The 21753-nt window shown below is 36.8% G+C and overlaps 1 protein-coding gene across 3 annotated transcripts in view; it reads right to left on the bottom strand.

Moving 5' to 3' along the window:
- Positions 1-21753, bottom strand: part of Efr3a (EFR3 homolog A) — a 93820-nt gene that overhangs the window by 56908 nt on the left and 15159 nt on the right. For 2 of the 3 annotated variants that reach the window (XM_074069235.1, XM_074069236.1), the window contains exon 2: positions 2460-2536. In XM_074069235.1, the coding sequence (XP_073925336.1) occupies positions 2460-2536 (77 nt within the window). Of the gene's footprint in view, positions 1-2390; positions 2537-21753 lie in introns of all 3 variants that reach the window. The other variant, XM_074069237.1, reaches the window with a different exon arrangement.

The raw sequence follows: 21753 nt of genomic DNA, 5'->3' as shown, positions 1-21753 counted from the left end.
ATCCTCTCAAATGGCATGCAGTGGATTTAATGATTCTCTCAACCTCATAGATGAGTTGACATGAGTGAATCATTACCCTATATTTCTTGGCCAGATATAATCCAAGTGACTAAATGATGCTTAAAAATACGGGAGGAGGCGGGAAAGGAGACAGTAAAATTATGTTAGATGGATGGTGATGTTAGATGATGAATCCAGACTTAAAAATGTTGTAAATTTGCATGTTCAACTTCAACTGGGCTCCTGACATTTACTGGTTAGTTTGCTGTTTCCCAGATAGTCACTCCCTCGTATTTGCACCTAATCCATTGTCCGAGTTGCTACTTTGCAATGAAATCGCAGTTTGCAACGCTTCTGTGCATGACTTCTTTTACTAAACCCATCTGTCTAGGCATCCTTCTTTAATTCTCCCAGGTAACTTCTACTCACCCTGCTAGTTTCAGCTTCTTCCAATCAACTAAATTAGTCCTTCCCCGCCATTCTCCACTATTATATTTTCTTATACTGTCCCATCTTCTGTTAAAATACTAATTGAGTGCCAACTATGTGCCAGGCACTGAAATAGACACCGGTGAAGCAACTGCTCAGTTCTCATGTGAACTTTATGAAATAGGTATTACTTATTACTTCCATACATGAGGGGAAACTTGACAAGATCATGTGCTTAGTAATTACGGACAAACATTATTTGTCCCCCTTACCAAAATGCTCTTTGGAGGCAGGGACTGATATGTACACCTCTGCATTTGAGCACCTACTGTCTAACGCATTTTAGATACAAGATTTGTGTATTTGTTTTAATTAAGTTAAAATAAGAAATATAGCAATTAAGGAAAGGTTACCACATAAGTATGCAAGGTTCATGAAAATCTTGTTTTAACCTATTTTATAGGTGACTATTTAAATAGGTATTAGCTGAATCCTTGGCAAGATAACCATTCTGTACCATTCTCTAGTTTATTTGTAGTCACCCCTATCATCAAGTGTTCAAAGGTCAAGAGCCTAAAAGACAGGGTGGGTAAAGTTGACTCCTCGCCTGTCCTTTACATTCCTCCATACTCTGTCCTCTATGTGCTTCTTCTGTAACTATATGTCCTGGATTTCTCAGGAAAATAATGACTTGAATATTCAGTCTATTAACTGATGCATCTGAAATTTCCAATCAGAAATTATGGTCAATACATTATTACCTTTTCCACTTTATTAGGAGATCATTTGGAATCTAATGGATCAACTTGCTCTTCATCTTGAATGCATCTCTTACTTTCCCAAGCCTCTTCTTTTCCCCTCAGTTGCAATAAACTATTCTTCTCTCCCTGTCCAGATGGTATACATTTGTCAAGGCTCTTTTATCCTGGGAGTTTCCTCTGGGAAACATTCCAACCCACAGTGTACTTCCTCACTTCAGAGATGAAAATTTTACCACCTCATTTACTTAGCATTTTACCTTCTGCTTTATGCATTACAAATTAATATTGAATATGCTTTTGTATTATGTCAGTAAATGGATGAAAAGCTCCTTCAAGGTAGGTACTGTATCTTAGGGTTTTTATATGCCAAAAATGATTCAGGATCTCTGACAATCAATAGTACTTATAACTAACTTTGTAGATGAGTGCTTGAACAAATTTAATTGAAAATGAGATGTCAATGTTAAATTAGTGTTAACATAAGTAAAAGGTTTCCATATAGTTGCCTACATTTTAAAATAGAGTCAACTGTGGGAATCAAACTCATGTAATATTTTGTATTCATATCCATTGAATGAGAGACTAAAGAAGTCTTACAAAGTCTAAGGTCATGTCAAAAAACACTGAAACCCAACTGCTTTGAAACCAGTAATCTTTTCATATGTACTTCAAGTTTTTATAAAAAATTAAAAAGTATTTAAATAAAAGGACTACAGACATTGTTTGGAATAGTTTTCTATTACCTCAATTCTCCTCTCAAAGTGTATGGCCAACCCCTACTTGTTTAGATCTTTGCTTAGATTTTATTTCCTTAAGGCCTTCTTCTAAGCCCAAATTAAACATGTCCATCTGCAAAAGCAGCACCTTGTAGCACTTCATCTCTGTATCACAACATTTTTTCACACAATATTGTAGCTGCTGATAGTAAAAGTAGAAAATAATGCCTATGTTAAAGTCGCATCCTCAGCACAGAGTGTAAATCATCTGGCATTGGTTTGTAAATTTTTGGTAAGTGCTATTTAAATTAAGCATAAGTCAGACTACAAAAGAACATTTTAGATTTGTGCCTAATCTATGAAAAAGATCTGAAAGCTAGATAAGCAAGCGAGGGTCACTTGAAAGTTAAAAAAGAGAATATAAAGACAATAGTATATGTGATGAGACATAGGGATAAAAGTAGAGAAATGAAATTAGGGAAACCTTAGGGAGGTCAGCAGGGGGCAGAATGAGTCAGCAAAGACAAGGATCAGTAGATGTAGATCAAATTACTTTTGGATCTTCAGGGAATATGTTGTCCACCAGGCGTTTGTAACGAGGACGCAAAGCAGAGCAGCAGCAACAAACTCCTGTTAAAAAAAAGAGCATAGGATTAATATTATGAACTGACCCAGAAGTTCAAGTTTCTGAATGTTGATGGACTATTTTAAAAGGTTCAAAGAGCCACAAACAGAAAAGGCATTCAGTAATTAAGAAATAAGGAATCTAAACTTCTCCCTTCCCCAAAAACCTGTAGCTGCTAAGAATTTTCATTAACAAATACACACTCTGTACCAAATTTGTTCTATTAAGCAGACACATGAGCCAGGGCTGCCTCTATCTCCTTTCTGATCTCATCTACTTCTCCCCACAAACCCGGACCTGTGCGTCCCAACTCATCTCACTCTACCATAATGATCTCCTTGCCAATCCTAACAAACTTGGCACTTTCCTTTAGATCTTGGTTCTCATTCTTGTCCTCTGCCTGGAATATGCTTAAGTATCCATTAAACTAACTCTGTCAGTCACCTCTTTTAATTCTTCATTTCAATCTGACCATTCTTATCGGGCTCTATTTTCTTTTACTCCCAAAATGTTAAATAATTTTCCTATTGTGTTTATTAATTATTGCTGGCCTCCTGTGAGAATCAACTAAAGTCAGGTCTTTTCTGTCAAAGGAGTTAATATATACCTATCAATTGTGTAGATGCCAGCTAATGTCCCCAAATTGCTTTATGGAACGTTGCTTGGCCCTGCAAGGTTCTTTTGGTCAAAAAGCTGTTTACTGCGAGATGCCCTAATCTCAAACTGCTTCACCTGTCTCTTCTGTAGCTTAATAAAACCATCATCTCTTTTTTGAGCTTCATATTCCTGAAACCATGAGTAAAAATGTCAACCCCAATTCCTTGTCTGCAGGGAACCTTGAGAAATCACTAGCTCACTGAGCTATAAACCATGAGCAATCACTGTCCCATTAAATTGCAGAATGTCACTGCATCAGAAAACCTTGCCCTTACCCCTAACGACAGCCAGTCACGGAGTGTTGTGAGCCAAAGCGTGGACCAATCCTCATGAGGGAATCACATCAGGAATATAATCTGAGTAGACTTCCCACTCAAGTGTGTTCTACCTATCAGACTATGGTCTTGGGCTGCACCCTTCTGCAGAAGTAAAACTTTTCTTTTTGCCTTGTTGAGCAACTCCCACGTGTTTCTTTGATCACTGTTTGGGAACAGCACTTCTAACACTCCCCTCACTAAGACATAAGCTCAGATGATGGCAGAGATCACTGCTTTGCTCACTGATGAATCCCAAACAACTGGAATAACACCTAGCATACAGTAAGCATACAAATGTCTGTTGAAGGAATGTGTGCATGTGTGAATGAACAAATTTGTATTATATTTAAGTCAACAATGCCTTCACTGCTGCTCTTTCTTTTCCACTTTTCAACCTAGTTCAGATTTATTATCTTACCTGTATCTTTTTCCATAGCTCTTTAACTGGTTTCCTAGCCATTTCTTGTGGATACTACACAGACACAGTATTTATAGCCCTGTTCTAGTAATACTGTTACACTGACACTTCCAACAGTACTCTGATGCTTGAGTAAATATGTACAAATGCCATACTATCTCATAACATCCTTTCAAACTTAGACCCTTTGTGTTACTAACCACTCCTTATACATCACAAAATAGCTTTATTATTAAATGACATACCTAGTCTGAGAAAATATGTCACAGAAAAAATTAAATACGTTATCTTAAAATTAAAACATAAATGAAAACAAAGATTGAAGGATATGCAACAAATACATCAAAGCACATGTGTCCAAATTATAAACTTTTTGCAGACAGACCAAAAAAACAGAAAAAGGCATGACCAGAAGACTCAGGTTCATTCCAAGTCTTTCACTTAAAGGATACTTGATTGGCTAAGGCACCTTAGCTACCTGGGAAGAATTATGTGAATGACAGGGATCAGTTTTCCTGTCCCACAAATCAGTAGCTTAATAGAAATACTAGCCTTGACACATTATAAAATGACTCCATGATTCATGAAACTGGAGTGCATTTTTAAGTGTATATTTATATGTAGTTAGAAAACAAAACATGGTATCAGGGAACACTTGAAATAAAAGTTAAAAGAACTCAGCTATGAGCATACCTCTGCTATCTTATCAAGTAATGTTAGAAAAGAGATAGTTCCCTCCAGATCTCATGTTCCCTGTTAAGCACACATCATTCATTCATGCATTCATTTACCAAACGTCAACTGAATGCCCAGCACAGGCCAAAACAAAACTGAGTCCAGATTTGCAATAGAGTGGAACCATTAAAGTTATGATAAAAAACAATTCTAGAGTTAAGATTTGTACAGCATCTTTCATGACCTGAAAGTACTATATATAGAGGTAATTTAACATTTCCAGCAACCATGAGTTTATTACTATTACTAATCTGTAGAAGCAGGAATTGCAACAAAACCAATCAGGCAGCGTACTCAACAGTAATGGCTAGATGAGAATGAGATTTTAAAATTAAAATCTTGGGCTCTTTCTACACCAGAGATATACTAAAGTATAAAAGGGACAACATCTCTGCCTGAGGAGTTTGGAAACTGTTACAAAAACAGTAATTCAGTATACTTAGGCACTATATGCTAGCAGTTATAAAATGTCATCCACTGTTCAGGATGCTTTCTAATCAAAGAAAAATCACAACAAATCAAAATATTTCAGAGTTATTTTTCAGATTAATACCAAAATACCTGAATGCTTTTTAGATTCGAAAACAAAACACAGGTTTGATTATTAGGGAAGAAAAAGTAACAAATAACTTAGCACAAATTGACAAAAAATCGTATTTCTGTGCGTATCACAACTAATACAAAAATACTTCAGATAAATTATTACACTGACAAAAATAAATTAAAATCAAATATTTCCTGAGCAATAACCATACAAACAGGGGGTATTGCAATGATGAAAAGTGTGTAATCTGATAAGAAGATGAATACTTTGCTAACACTAATGCAAGGCCAAGAATAGTAAATTCAAAATGTCATAGCAAAAAGTCTGGCAATGAGATGGAAGAACAAGTCCTAATGCTTTAAGTTTCCTGTCAGTTTTGGTCTTTTCAGTGAGAAGAGTATTGCAGTCTTAGCAAACTATTCCACTTACACTGGCTCTTTCTGACACGTTACTTTTAGCTTAAAGGAGCTGGAAAAACAAATGTGAATCTTGATTGCAAAAGGGGAACGATTAAGGGAGGGATCCAGTTGGGAGGGTGATAAGGAGTGAATATGATTGAAAAATAGTGTGTGTGTGTGAGTGTGTGTGTGTGTGTGTGTGTGTCAAAATAGCATATACAAACCCACTAAAACTGTTTTAGAGAGGGATGAGAGAGAGGGGTTAAGAAAGAGTAATACTAGGGTGAATTTAATCAAAGTACATTCTATACATGAATGGAAATATCACACTGAAACCCCTTTGTAGAAATACTTTATGCTACTAAAAAAATAAAATAAATATGAACCTGAAATGCAACAATAATCCCAATTTCCACTTTAAGGAAGCTTAGGTCCACTGGAGGAGACAGATGGGCAAAAGGCAAGGGACTAAAAAGAGTAAGTTTCGGAGTCAGATAGATTTAGTGGAAACCTCAAGGCCCCTCCAGCCAAACAGCAGGATACTTTGTCTTACTACACTTAAGTCTCCTCAGCAGTGGAAGAATGCCTAAAAACATAAAATTGCAAAAAACATAAAATTCTATATAAAGTTCTCATCAAGCATTCAATAAAAAGGTATTATTAGTAATGAAGTAAAAGTAGTTTTATAATCAGTGTGAGCAGAACGACAGCCCTTTAGATAGTATTCTTAAGAGTGTAAAAAGCCTTTGCTGCAAACTGATCATCTAAAACTTGCAATACATTTCATACACACCCCACAACAGCTTTCAATGATAAGTAGCAGCAGGGGTGTCTGCTACTTTATAATGTGATGTTTATAGCCCTGTACTAAGGACTTTACAACATGACTCATTTACTCCTCTAGCAAGTCTCTGATGTAGTTATTATCATCTCCGTTTGGTAAGTAAGGAAATAGACTTAGAGATGCTCATTTGCTCAGTACCACAAAGCTGATAGGGATCCAAGGCACTGCAATCCCAACTCAGGTCTGATGACTTCAAAGGGAAACTGCCACACTAAATTCAAGTACCAGAGGAACTGCAAATTACTTTAAACATGTTAGCTTTCTACAGATCATGACCAGTGGATCTGAATGCAAGACTGTGTCTAATAGATGACACACACATATAGGGAAATGAAGGATCAAGGTGGATTTCTTAGAAGGCCCAAAACAAAACACCTCTTGACAACTATGCATAAATGAAAAGTTACCTACTGTAAAGATGACACATGATATTAGGTTAAATTTTTCAATTTACTCTTTCTATAAATTATATCAAAGACAATATAATGTGAAAATGATTTTGGCAATAATAACAAAAGAAATTAACAACTTTTAAATAAGAGAATACCGTACTTATAAATATCACAAGAACATATAAGATAAAATTGTTAGACCTACTCAGGCACAAAAATGCCGTTGACTCCCCTGGTGAAGTAAATTCATAAGGTTTTTCGAGTTCAGCTGCAGGAACCTGAACATAGTCCTTCATGTGGTATGAGACTATTTTTTACTCGATCTTCCTGCTTCTAGATTCTTTTACTTACTGTTCAGTAAGTGTTTGGTTTACTTTACTTCTAATTAATTAGCAGAGGGCACTAAAGTACTGTAGAGCTTATCTAACTTGTTGACATCAAATGTAAGACTATTGAGAACTTGATAATGTCCATATCAAATTCTTCTAACAAGGCCAATTAGCTTAAGTAAGACACTCTTAAAAGTACTTGCACTGCTAATCCAATAAAAGCAGCTTTTCAGACTGTTTAAATAAGCAAGCAAGCCTACTTGTACCTTTTTTCCTCAAGGCAGTCCTTACTCCTCCTTGTCCTAGCTTCTGGTTCCTTCCCACTCTCTTGAGACCTAATACCATACTATTTTCAATCTCTTCCCAAATTTCTCTTTGTCAAAGGACAAAAGGGCTAAGCATATTACAGAAAGCCTCAAACAACTGGCAAGTCTAAGCAATATGAATTTTTCCTTTAAATTTAATTTTGGCACATACAGGATAACGTAAGCCATTATTCTCCTACAGCACGTGGAACTTAGCGCAATTACGATGGATTTACAAACAAGAGAAACCAGAAGGCTCAAATGAAAAACTACATGATGAGAAGTGGAACTCAGGCAGAGCTGGAGAGAGGAAATTACGGCCCAAAACAGTGCCAAGCTGCATATTCTAATAGTGTGCAATCAGGTCAGAGATAATCTAAGCCTTAATGAGTGAACAGGAAAACTGTACTACCTACCTCTCATGGCTAGGAATACTAAGTGAATAACATAAAAAGTGCATGGAATGGAAAAGCCACTTAGAAACACTTAAAATGCTCTTACATTATTAAAATTTACATATTCCTAAATTAACCATTTTTTCTCAGACATCCCCCCAAACCTTCTTTTCCTTAGCGCCTCTAAAATCACTCTGGTGTGGCATTTGCCAATGTCCACAAGTCCTCACACAAGAGTGAGCCAATCAAACCTGTGGGAGAGGAAGCACTTCCTTCTTTGATGATTAGATGTTAGAACTGATTTCTAACCCTTCCTGGATCAAAGAGACACTCACAAGAAGTCATGAACAGCTGCACAGACAAGTTCATGGCAGAACTGAAAGATGGTTCCGGCACATGGGTACACAGCGGTGCTGGGAAAATTTGACAAAAGGGGAACCAATACTCTGAGTGGATGGTCCACTGTAAGTACATCTGGTCTAGATAACTCTTTCCTACAAAACTCTAGACGTCAAGGATACTCTTAAAAGATCCAATGTTACCCAATGATCATTTACATCTAACTGGATGTAAATGTGTCCATTATAAACTAAATGCCGCCATGCTGAAACTTAGGATAAATCTATCTTCCAAAATAAAAATGCTCTTAGCAACACTTGCTACATTTGAAGAATGCTTAGGTTCTATAATGGAAGCTGTACAACTTTGAACTAGGTTCATTTTGTGATCACTAAAAGGAGAAAATAAATAGTGTCTATACTGTGTATTATAAACTATTATCTCATTTAATTCTTCTATGTAATACATTGAAAATTCACTGCCATATTTGCAGCTCACTATGTATCATGCTTTTAAATGGAATGGCAATGATTACTGGATTTTGGTCCTTTACACCCTCACTAGTTATTTCCATCATAGTACCTATAACAACTTATTGCACTTACTTATATGCATGTATTTTTTTTACCACCAGAATATGAGGCCCCCAAATGCAAAGCCCATATATCTTATCCACTGTTATGCATGTCTGGTAAAACAGACATTTACAAAAATGTTTTAATCATTAAATAAATGATGACACAAAGTTAACTGACAAAATGTATTTAATGTCTGCTATAAATATCAAATCAAATAATGATAAAGTACATTATCCACCACAAACTACTAAATCAATACCAGAAAAGTATGGTTTTTCCAACAAACAGATAATGATGTCAAGTAAATTATTTTCAACAATTCATGGTTTATTTTTAGGCTTCACAGAGGCCTCCAGTAAACAAGGTGAAAAGAGACAAACTTTCTGTTAGAAGATTTTAAAAATTCATCACTTTAAGAACTCTCTGTGGTGCCCGAAACCCTTCAAAAGAAACTGCCTCATCTATATTCCCTTCAAGGTTAAAATACAAAGTCAATTCACTAAAGTGTCAGAACAAGATGTTTGCTTCACACAATCTACACACACACACATACACAGCAGGGGCTGGGGGAAAGACAGCCCCTATAATATGGATGTTATTCCTATACCTCAACACGTGTACACACATGCAAAAACAATACTGAGCTAAGAATAAGAACTACAAAGAATTAAAAGGTCGTGATCTACTCCACACAGGCTTAAAATTCTAGTTTTAAAACAAGTTATCTGAACATTTGAGTGCAAGAGCTTTGTAATGTCAAATGGACCACACAGTTACAGGGCCCACAGGTCGGAACAGAGCGAAAACCTGCAGCTCACAGAAAGCAAGTTTTCACTAAGGACAGGGCACTGAGACTAGAATGCTGAGCACTCCCTCAAGAATGTGCAGGAGTGATGTACAGGGGCAAAGTGCACGTGGGGAAGCACAAACACAACCAGATGAACTGGTGCCTGGATCCCTGTGGAGGACAGTCCTGCAAAGACCAAAGCACATTATCCCAGTGACCAGAGCTTTCAAAGGGACATGAAGCATCAAAGAGAAAGCATGAAAAGAATTTGGTGACTAATTAGATATGGGTGAAAGGGAAGGGAAAGAAATTGAGTCTTATCTCCAGGAAAGTGTTCCTTTTAAAAGGATTTTAATCCATTAGAGGAGTATTTTATTACATGATTCTTTCCACATGTCATTATATACCATCTCTCCTTTCACTCTCTGTTTCACTACTTGATTTTTCCCCCAGACATTTAAGTGTTATGGAAAAGAAGAAAACAAAGCAGTAAGTGGAATTGAAGTTCCAATTCTGTTTTAGAAATGGTCTTTTCCTTGCATCGCAATTCTTTGCTCTACAACAGGCACAAGATTCTGATATACTTTCTCAAACTATTCTGAGATATTATCAGTATCTAAAAAGAGGTAACTTTTTTTTTCCTGAGTCTACTAGTGACTGGTCTATATTCAACAAATGATGTTTCCCACATATTCATACACTATGGAATATTACTCAGGCATTAAGAAAAAATGAAATTATGTCATTTGTAGGCAAATGGATGGACCTGGAGATTATCATCATGCTCAGTGAGGTAAGTGAAACTCAAAATGCCAAATATTCCATGTTCTTGTTCATTTGTGAAGCCCAGACCTAAGATATGGTTATGATGATGATAGGACATGAATGCAAATATGGGACTGTCTGGGTGGGGGGCAGTAGGAGAAGGGAGGAGAAAGTAAAGAGTACTGAGAGGTGAAGAGGACTGAAGTACACTATACACATATATGAAGACAACATAATGAAGCCATTTGAAAAAGGGGATAGAGGAGAAGATGGAAATATAATAGAGGGTATGAGACTGTTCAAGGTACACTGTACACATTTGTGGAATTATCACAATGAAATTCCCCTCTATCACTAATATATGCTAATTCAAAAACAAAAAATTTAAATACAGAATAATACAGGTTTTAGAAAATGTCACTCTGAAACATTTCATTTGAAAAGCTCTAAAATCAACATTTGGGAAAAAAAAGAGGATGAAAATATTAAAATGAGAAAATATTCCCTGTTCATTTCATCTGGTGCTGGCTTAGTCTGCAAACAAATAAGAAGAGATCCAGTGCATGACTCAGAAACCAGAGCTGCAACCAGGAAAGGAAAGAACTCACACATCTGCACCACCCTCACAGGACAGTGCATGTGGCTCATCCCTACTTCTAAGACCGTATCACTGGACCCTGAAGGTCACAGACCATCTTCAAAGTGCTTGGGTGGCACTCGTGGCAAGGGGAGTACCACCACAGCATCCCAGTCTCTGGAGGGAAGTAGCTAGATGGTGATGCAGAATTGAAAACCGGAAGGGTAAATGATTTCCTTTTTTAATATGTAAGATCTTGACTAATGCCCTGTACATTATGTTACAATGATAAAAAAAGTTAACATTTTCCTTCTGTATAATTATTGTTTAAAACAGTATTCAAACTATAGTACTGATAAACACTTTGCACAATTACTGTTTCAGAGGGAGGAAGGCAATTATGTAATAATCTAAGATAAAGGTGAGGAATCATGATTTAAAGGAAAAAAACAGAAAAGGCAGAAGGCTATGTAGAGTTTATAATGGAAATGAGAAAGTAAAACACTAAAAACCTATGCTTTAAGATTTCTACAAGATTTAGTGTAAAAAATACTAGCTTGCAAAAAAAAATCTATCTTTAAAAGGAAATTTTAATGTCCAGTTAGAGTGAGTCAGAAAAAAATCCATTAAAGAGACAATTTCTATCTCTGGAGTATTTTTCAACAAATTAATATCTTTGGAGCTTTCTACAGGAACTGAACTTTTAGTTTCTCAGAGCAAATCTTGGTAAATACACAAAACAATAAAGCTAACCAAAAATACAGCTTTTATTTTAAAAATAAAAAGTAAAATATGTAGCCAATTAATTGTGACAATTTCCTTTAATCTGAAATACAAAGGAAATTGAATTTACAACTTTCTCTTTATAGTTAGCCTGCTTACAAATCGATTATTTCCTGTAAAAGACTTAAACACTCTAACTGATCTTTCATGCAACACATAGAACATTGTGAGGGGTCTCTGTGTATTGAAAACAGTTTTAGAACCCAGGCACAAACTCCTCGGATTCTACAACTCAGGTTTGGCCATTATATGCCAAATAATGCAATGGTAAGTGAAGGGAAGAGAAAGGAGATTTATTACATATCCTGGTACCCACTGCAGAAAGAGGCAAAGATATTACAGGTAATTGTCCTCATCTGGGAGTGGGCTGGTCTGTCCTGCAAAGCTCTGCTGTTCCTAATGGGTAGTTTCTATCCCTCACATAAAGATGCTACAGATCAGTCCTACCCTTCCTAGAACTCAAGATGACAGCAGAGAAAATGGCTCTGTACTCAGAAAGATACAAAAGTGGAGGCAGAGATGCCAAGCTTTTCTCCTGCTTTTAGTTTACTTGTGGGGACAAGTAAGGAATCAGTGCTTTTCAGCAAAAGCAGTTTTAGTGCCTTTTACACTAGCATCTTTATTTCTAATGAGAATATTTGTTTTCTGTGTGACTTTAATGTAGTTATATTCTTGAACTGTGGAAGGTTTTGGCTCTATGAAGAAATCATGGCTCTTGCACAATGGCTTTGAAATGGGTAAGAATTCCCAGGTCATCAGCTCATATCCAGGTGTAACATGTACATCCAAATTTGACAGCCATTGCTCTGGAGAACCACTCACTTACCTTTGTATCACAATTTAAAGAATTAAGCATATGACTTTTTGTGACTGTGTCCTTTGAGACAGACAATCTATCACTGGAAACAATGTGCTGGTATTTGTGGCTGAGATATCTAGAACCTCCCCATTACTTTAAAATTCTGCCCCTATACCTGCAGAGTAGACTTTCTAAGCAACTCTTTATGTAAAATACTTGGCAGACTCACGCTAGAAACAAATCAGGATGAGGTCCTACATGGCCTAAGCTAAGTATTACAGACTTTTCACTTTTTTCTGAAACATGAACAGACCTTTGAAATTTTCTCTTTTCTTATAATTGCTCTGGTTATGCTTGTCTGTACCTCTCACTATTGTATCCTTATAACTGCCACAGACCTTAGGCTATATCTTACAGGCTTTATTTTACAGACCTCAGGCTGGAGAAAGGGGAATGCTATTCGGAGAAATTCTTCTATTCCCTGTCCCTATCTTTCCTAGAGAAGACTTCTGCTATAATGTGAGAAAGAAAGAGTGACATATTTTCCAGTGCATCTGAAAGGAACTAAAACATAAGTTCTAATCTGTAACATCAGTGGAGAACCCAGCACATAGTAGGAGAACAATATCTTCTTATTGAATGCATGAACCCACAAATGAACCCTCAGGTTTCTCTTCCAGCCCTTTCAGATCTATATCCTGTGATTCACTCTGCTTCTGTGTCACAAATACATTTGAGTATGGCAGCCCATCTCAGCACATGGTCACTGCAGGGTTATAAGAGGAGTATGAGTCAGTGTGCTCTCCTTGCAAAACTCTGGGTGTATTTATCCTGTACTTGGAATGTCTATTAAATAAATCTATGGAAGGTCCAGACCAGGGAGAAAGCAGTAGAAAGTCCAATGATGCACAAAGGTGTCAAAATTCATTCTTCAACCCAAATTTACTAGTAGTAAAGTTGACACCCTGTCTTTTAATTTCTGTATTTCAAATTAGTTCCATACTCAGAGGGGGATTACAGGGGGACTGCTACCCTCGAAAAAACGACAAACACACATGCCTCAGTAAACATCTGATTGTGAAAAAACACTTAATATCCAGGCTTTGCTTTTTTTAATAAAATTTTTATTAGGACATATTCATTATATGGGGGGGATTCAGAGTGACAATTCCAATTAGAGTTATGCTACATGTTAAGCATTTTAGTGACGCCTACTATGCTCTAGGCACTAAGCCAAAAGTAGTGCGCTTAAATACAAACCATATTCCCTCGTCTTTAGGAGCTCATAATCAGGTGGGAACTCTGCAATAACAGCTGTAATGAGCAGGCTGCAATGGGACAAGAATGGTAGAAATTTAGAGAATCCTAGAAAGGCAAACACTTAAAGAGATGATTAGCAGAGAAGGAAGTGAAAAAAGAAAGACACCTGAAGAAACAGGGGAAAACTACAAAAGGATAGTGCAAGAGAAAACAAAACAGTTTTCCAAATCCTGAACTTTTTACAAAAGGCGAATTGCCTAGATTGAAGACACAAGGACTTTTAAAATGTGCCAGGAGTGAGAAAACAGCAGAAAGGAAGTTAGGAGCATTTAAAAACGCAAGTAAACAAGAAAACATGGTATTATATTACACAATTTAAAATGTCAGGATGGAATAAACATTTTGACCAAAAATAAAATGGTGAGATCAAGGAAGACTACAGAAGATGGAAAGATCTCCTATGCTCATGGATTGGAAAAATCAACATAGTAAAAAAGGCTATACTACCAAAAGCAATCTACATGTTTAATGCAATTCCCATCAAAATCCCAATGACTTTCATCACAGAGATTGAAAAATCTACCCTAAAGTTCATTTGGAAATAGAAGAGACCGTGAATAGCCAAGGCAATACACAGTAAAAAAAGCAATGCTGGAGATATCACAATCCCGACTTCAAACTATAATACAAAGCAATAGCAATAAAAAAAGCATGGTACTGGCAAAAAAACAGACATGAAGACCAGTGGAACAGAATAGAGGACCCGGATATGAATCCACACAACTACACCCACCTTTTTTTTGACAAAGGGGCCAAAAATATACAATGGAGAAAAGACAGCCTCTTCAACAAATGCTGCTGGGAAAAGTGGTTATCCATCTCCAAGAAACTAAAACTAGATCCATGTCTATCACCTTGTACTAGTATCAACTCAAAATGGATCAAGGACCTTAATATCAGACCCGAAACTCTGAAGTTAGTACAGGAAGGAGCAGGAAACACTCTGGAACTAATAGGTATAGGCAAGAATTTCCTCAATAGAATCCCAGCAGCCCAGCAACTAAGAGAATGAGAGGAGAAATGGGACTTCATAAAATTAAGAGGCTTCTAAACACAAAAGAAATGGTCTCCAAACTGAAGAAACCATCCACAGAGTGGGAGAAAATAATTGCCAGCTATATTTCAGACAAGGGACTGATAACCAAACACAGGGAACTTCAGAAACTAAAGTCTCCCAAAATCAATGAACCAATTAAGAAATGGGCAACTGAACTAAATAGAACTTTCTCAAAAGAAGAAATTCAAATGGCCAAAAAACACATCAAAAAAGGCTCATCATCGCTAGTTATAAAGGAAATGCAAATCAAAACCACACTAAGATTCCACCTCACCCGACAGAATAGCCATCATCAAAAACACCACCAAAAACATGTGTTGGTGAGGATGTGGGGAAAAAGGAACCCTTGCACACTGCTGATAGGAATGTAACCACTCTGGAAAAAAATTTGGAGGCTTCTTAAAAATCTGAACATAGACCTGCCATATAAACCAGCAATCTCATTCCTGGGTATATACCCAAAGGAATGCAACACAGGTTACTCCAGAGGCATCTGCACACCCATGTTTATTGCAGCGCTATTCACAATAGCCAAGTTATGGAAACAACCAAGATGCTCCATTACTGACGAATGGATCAAGAAAATGTGGTATTTGGCAACTAAGAGATAGCATAGATAAATGGGACCTCATAAAACTAAAAAGCTTCTGTTCATCAAAAGAAATGGTCTCTAAACTGAAGAGAACACCCACAGAGTGGGAGAAAATATTTGCCAACTATACATCAGACAAAGGACTGATAACCAGAATATACAGGGAACTTAAAAAACTAAATTCTCCAAAAACTAATGAACCAATAAAGAAATGGGCACGTGAACTAAACAGAACTTTCTCAAAAGAAGAAATACAAATGGCCAGAAAACACATGAAAAAATGCTCACCATCTCTAGCAATAAAGGAAATGCAAATTAAAACCACACTAAGATTCCACCTCACCCCTGTTAGAACAGCCATCATCAGCAACACCACCAACAACAGGTGTTGGCGAGGATGCGGGGAAAAAGGAACCCTCTTACACTGTTGGTGGGAATGTAGACTAGAACAACCACTCTGGAAAAAAATTTGGAGGCTACTTAAAAAGCTGGACATCGATCTACCATTTGATCCAGCAATACCACTCTTGGGGATATATCCAAAAGACTGTTACTCCAGAGGCACCTGCACATCCATGTTTATTGCAGCACTATTCACAATAGCCAAGTTATGGAAACAGCCAAGATGCCCCACCACTGACGAATGTATTAAGAAAATGTGGTATCTATACACAATGGAATTTTATGCAGCCATGAAGAAGAACGAAATGTTATCATTCGCTGGTAAATGGATGGAATTGGAGAACATCATTCTGAGTGAGGTTAGCCTGGCTCAAAAAACCAAAAATCGTATGTTCTTCCTCATATGTGGACATTAGATCAAGGGCAAACACAACAAGGGGATTGGACTATGAGCACATGATAAAAGCGAGAGCACACAAGGGAGGGGTGAGGATATATAAGACACCTAAAAAACTAGCTAGCATTTGTTGCCCTTAGCGCAGAGAAACTAAAGCAGATACCTTAAAGCAAATGAGGCCAATAGGAAAAGGGGAACAGGTACTAGAGAAAAGGTTAGATCAAAAAGAATTAACCTAGAAGGTAACACCCACGCACAGGAAATCAATGTGAGTCAATGCCCTGTATAGCTATCCTTATCTCAACCAGCAAAACCCCTTGTTCCTTCCTATTATTGCTTATACTCTCTCTACAACAAAATTAGAAATAAGGGCAAAATAGTTTCTGCTGGGTATTGGGGGGGGGGAGAGGGAGGGGGCGGAGTGGGTGGTAAGGGAGGGGGTGGGGGCAGGGGGGAGAAATGACCCAAGCCTTGTATGCACATGCAAATAATAAAAGAAAAATGAAAAAAAAAAAAAAAAAAAGAAAATGTGATATTTGTACACAATGGAATTTTACTAAGCCATGAAGTAAAATGAAATCTTATCATTTGCAAGTAAATGAATGGAACTGGAGCACATCATTCTGAGAGACACTAGCCAGACTCAGAAGACCAAAAATCGTATGTGCTCCCTCAAATGCGGTCTTTAGATCTAGGGCAAATACAGCAATGTTGTAGGACTTGGGTTACATGACAAGGAAGAACATATATGGGAGGAACAGGGATAGACAGAAAACCCAAAACATGAAAGCATTTGATGTCCCCACTCCAGAGTAATTAACACAGAAACCTTAAAGCGACAGAGGTCAACACGAGAAGGGGATCAGTAATCAGTGTAAAGACCAGTTAGAGATGAATCAACCTGGGCTGTAACACATTTGTACGTGAAAGCAATGCTAGGAATCTCTCTGTATGGCTGTCCTTATCTCAACTAGCAAAAATGCTTTGTCTTTCTTATTATCGCTTATTTCTACTCTTCAATGGAACTGGAGAAAAGCTCAGAACAGGTTCTGCCTGGAAGGGAAGAGATGGGGGGGAGTGGGGATGGGGGGAGGAGGGAGAAATGACCCAAACAATGTATGCACATGTGAGTATATGAATAATAATAAAAAAAATGAAAACTAAAATTGTCACATATTGTTTATAAAAAATAATAATAAAATGGTAGAAATTTCAAAATACCTAGACTAAAAAAATCACTGTTCTATAGACTCATCTGAATTGGGGGAAGAAATGAGACTCATTACATAATTTACAAGATTATAGCTTCTTATTAAAAAGAATGAATATGAAATGTCCCTCATAAAAACTTAGTAATGTTTTATTATTATTTTAATCAGTTTTTAATAAGGTAAAATGTCTTCTACATAAAATAAATAATTTAAAGTTAAATTCTGTAATTTGGAGTAAATGTTGAAGGATAAAATAATTTATCAATAAAACAATTGAGAAAAGAATGAGACAATGGCAAACGTAAACTTCTACAAGTAAGGATCTGAAAGAGAAAACTTACAATGTCTGCATAAACCTCACCTTTACCTGGCATTTGATGCTGAGGATCAAGATTGGCAATGATCATATTCTAATGATAGATATGGAAACAGAGGTTACACATTTGAGGGCTTCTTCAAATAAACATCTGAGGAACATTTTAACTATTTCATGACTAGTCAGCCAATCAAAATAGGTTTATGCAAGGTATCAGAAATAGAAGACTGTATTTTCAAGAAGTTCCAAACTATGCAGAAAGATAAAATTTTAAAATTCTATGGTTCAGATTTTATTTCTCTTTGCCAACAGATTATTTTAAGATTATGTTTGCAGAATTACTATAATGCTTGAGAAATTATGATGAACAGGAAGTTCTCAAAGGCTGAGAATTTGCAGGGCTTACATGGTTTTGTAATACCACCTTTATGTGTGCATTTTTGTTTGTTTGTTTTTGTTGTTATTGTTTTGCTGCTGTTGTTTTTTAAGACAGGGTTTCACTGTTTGGCCCAGGCAGATTTGACACTCCCCATCTTCCTGCCTCTGCCTCCCAAGTGCTGGGATTACAGGCCACACCTAGCTTGTCTGTTCTTTAGCTTATTCCCACGTAGTTTCAGAAGACAGAGAAATTCTTACTTATTCTTTTGAAAGAAGAACGGCTTTGTCTTCTGAAATAAAAAATAAACAAGTGATAAGTAAATTTCCAATAAGGGGAGAGATAAGGTGACATTAGAAAGTACAAATTAATAAACTCAACATCAAACTTTAACAAATTATGGGACAAATTAAACAATGGTTTATAGCTTGTTAGTTAAACCTATTCCTAAAGAAATGTTTTGATAAATCCTTTTCATTTTGAATAGCATGTTATAACCAAGGAATGCCATACTTACATTGGTGCCTATGTTTGCTTTTGTGTCTAAAAACCATATTGATGACAAGTAATCACCTAACAGCAGTATTTAACTTTTCATGCAGTGGGTTTCTATCTAGGGTATAAGAGCACTATAAGGATGAGAGTTCTTAGGCTTGGGAATAATAACTTGAGCTACATATTCTAGTTGTTACCACAAAGCTCTGAAGGTAGCTCTTGTGATTAACACTTCAATAGCTTAGATAAAGTATGCAAGGCAATATTCTAAATGTCACATCATAAAAAAGGTACTGGCAAAATCACATACATGAAGAATATGGTCACTTCTGCTGACACAGTCCTTAAGCTAACTGATTCACCTCCCATCTCAGCCCAGTATTCTTCCTCAAGGAAGTTATCAGGTTTCACGACATGAAGCCGAACAGGACCCACTCTTCTCTGCCAACACATACATCATCTTCAAATAACATATTGAACTGTTTTCTCAGAGGTTAATACATTCTTTAAGAGATGAGCTATTGTAAATGGAATTGTTTTCATATATTCTTTCTCAGTTTGTTCATTATTAGTGTATAGAAATGCTAATGATTTTTCTATGTTGATTTTATATCCTGCTACCTTGCTATAGCTATTGTTGGTGTCTTTCAAATGGCCAAAAAACACATGAAAAAATGCTCACCACCTCTAGCAATAAAGGAAATGCAAATTAAAACACTAAGATTCCACCTCACCCCTGTTAGAATAGCCATCATTAGCAACACCACTAACAACAGGTGTTGGCGAGGATGCAGGGAAAAAGGAACCCTCTTACACTGTTGGTGGGAATGTAAACTAGTACAACCACTCTGGAAAAATATTTGGAGGCTACTTAAAAAGCTAAACATTGATTTATCATATGATCCAGCAATACCACTCTTGGGGATATAACCAAAAGACTGTGACACAGGTTACTCCAGAGGCACTTGCACACCCATGTTTATCGCGGCACTATTCACAATAGCCAAGTTATGGAAACAGCCAAGATGCCCCACTACTGACGAATGAATCAAGAAAATGTGGTATCTATACACAATGGAATTTTATGCAGCCATGAAGAAGAACGAAATGTTATCATTCGCTGGTAAATGGATGGAATTGGAGAACATCATTCTGAGTGAGGTTAGCCTGGCACAAAAGACCAAAAATCGTATGTTCTCCCTCATATGCGGACATTAGATCAAGGGCAAACACAACAAGGGGATTGGACTATGAGCACATGATAAAAGCGAGAGCACACAAGGGAGAGGTGAGGATAGGTAAGACACCTAAAAAACTAGCTAGCATTTGTTGCCCTTAACGCAGAGAAACTAAAGCAGATACCTTAAAAGCAACTGAGGCCAATAGGAAAAGGGGAACAGGAACTAGAGAAAAGGTTAGATCAAAAAGAATTAACCTAGAAGGTAACACCCACGCACAGGAAATCAATGTGAGTCAACTCCCTGTATAGCTATCCTTATCTCAATTAGCAAAAACCCTTGTTCCTTCCTATTATTGCTTATACTCTCTCTACAACAAAATTAGAGATAAGGGCAAAATAGTTTCTGCTGGGTATTGGGGGTGGGGGGGTGAGAAATGACCCAAACATTGTATGCACATATGAATAAAAAAGAAAGTAAAAAGAAAAAAAAGACAGAATTAGCAATTCCAACCACAAAAAAAAAAAAAGATGACTATGGCTTAATCATTTTTGAAAGATTCTAAAGTGAAAAATTTTGAAAGGGAAAGGGTCTGGATGGCTACCCTTCTGTACATTTTCCCTTTCTGTGAAGAAAAGTGCATTCTTGGAAATATAGGGTGCTTGTTGATATATTCAACTGAATCATTTTTAGGGTACTGTGGTACAGATAATAAGCACCCAGCAGTCAGGTAAATGAACACAAATTTCAAAAACTTCTGAGGTGAAATGCAGTATAAATCGTAAAATAAAGAGTTCAATTTCAAACAATACTTATAAAACTGAGTTGGTGAAGAAATCAAGAACCAACACAAATTTAACAGTTTCCAACAAATTGTTGACACAGGACAAAGTGTCATAAAAAACAAACCGTAATTATGTTTCTGGAAAACTGAGGCAAAGGGCTAAAATGAGGACAAGGGACAGAGTGCTGCAGTAACAAAGCTGTCAGAAAGAAATGGAAAATCAAAGAGTATAGCTGGTTTTTAAAAGCAATGGACAAGTGCTGTCGGCTGCATTCTGCTCCCTAAAAAGATATGTTACTACACAGCCTACCACCTGAGGTGGTGGCCTTATTTGTAAATAAAGCTTTTGAGGATGGAATCAAGCTGGAACGAGGTCATACTGGACCAGGATAAGCCTTAAATTCAGTGAGTGGTGTCCTTATAAGGAGAAAGGAAAATGTGGAGACACAGAGGCAGAACACTAAGGAAGAGGGCTGCTGCCACAACCAGTGAAAGAACTTCAAGGGCTGCCAGCCAAGGAGGGCAGGACACGGCCTGGCCCAAAATCAATTGGGGCTCCCTGATTCCACAGCTGGGAGAGAACATCCTATTGTCTGAAACCATTTACTCTATGGTTGCTTGTTAAGTGAGTAATACAAATAAGATTTCATATAGTGCTCCTAGCGGTAAATCACCTAAATTCTCTACTTGATACAGACTACTCTTCAAATTAACTCAAGTGCAAAAAAGACTCTCTGTCAGCCCACAGAAAATTTAATTCATTCCTTGACAGTTCAGTCACTCCATTTTAAACATTCCTTTCCTATTCCAATAGTACTATAAAAAATAACTGAGAGCCAGAGTTGCTAAGTTCAAATCTCACTACCACAAAAAAAAAAAAAGCCCTGAGACAAGGAAACGAAGTTTTGCTCAATTCTACCAATTTTTTTTCAAGTATTAGATACACATCTTTTCCAGTTTAGGTAAGCGAATATTTTGTCTTCTTTAAAAAAGTGACTATACTATAGGTTCATATCAAAGTTTAATAAATAAGCATGATTTAAAGATGAAAACATTGTACATAAAAATCCCTGTTTCATTTTCATGTTTGAAATACACCTGCTATGGACTGAATTGTACCCCCTTCTAAAAT

Source organism: Castor canadensis, chromosome 3, assembly GCF_047511655.1.
Source record: "Castor canadensis chromosome 3, mCasCan1.hap1v2, whole genome shotgun sequence".
Classification (NCBI taxonomy): Eukaryota; Metazoa; Chordata; class Mammalia; order Rodentia; family Castoridae; genus Castor; species Castor canadensis.
This window is presented reverse-complemented; position numbering and strand designations above follow the sequence as displayed.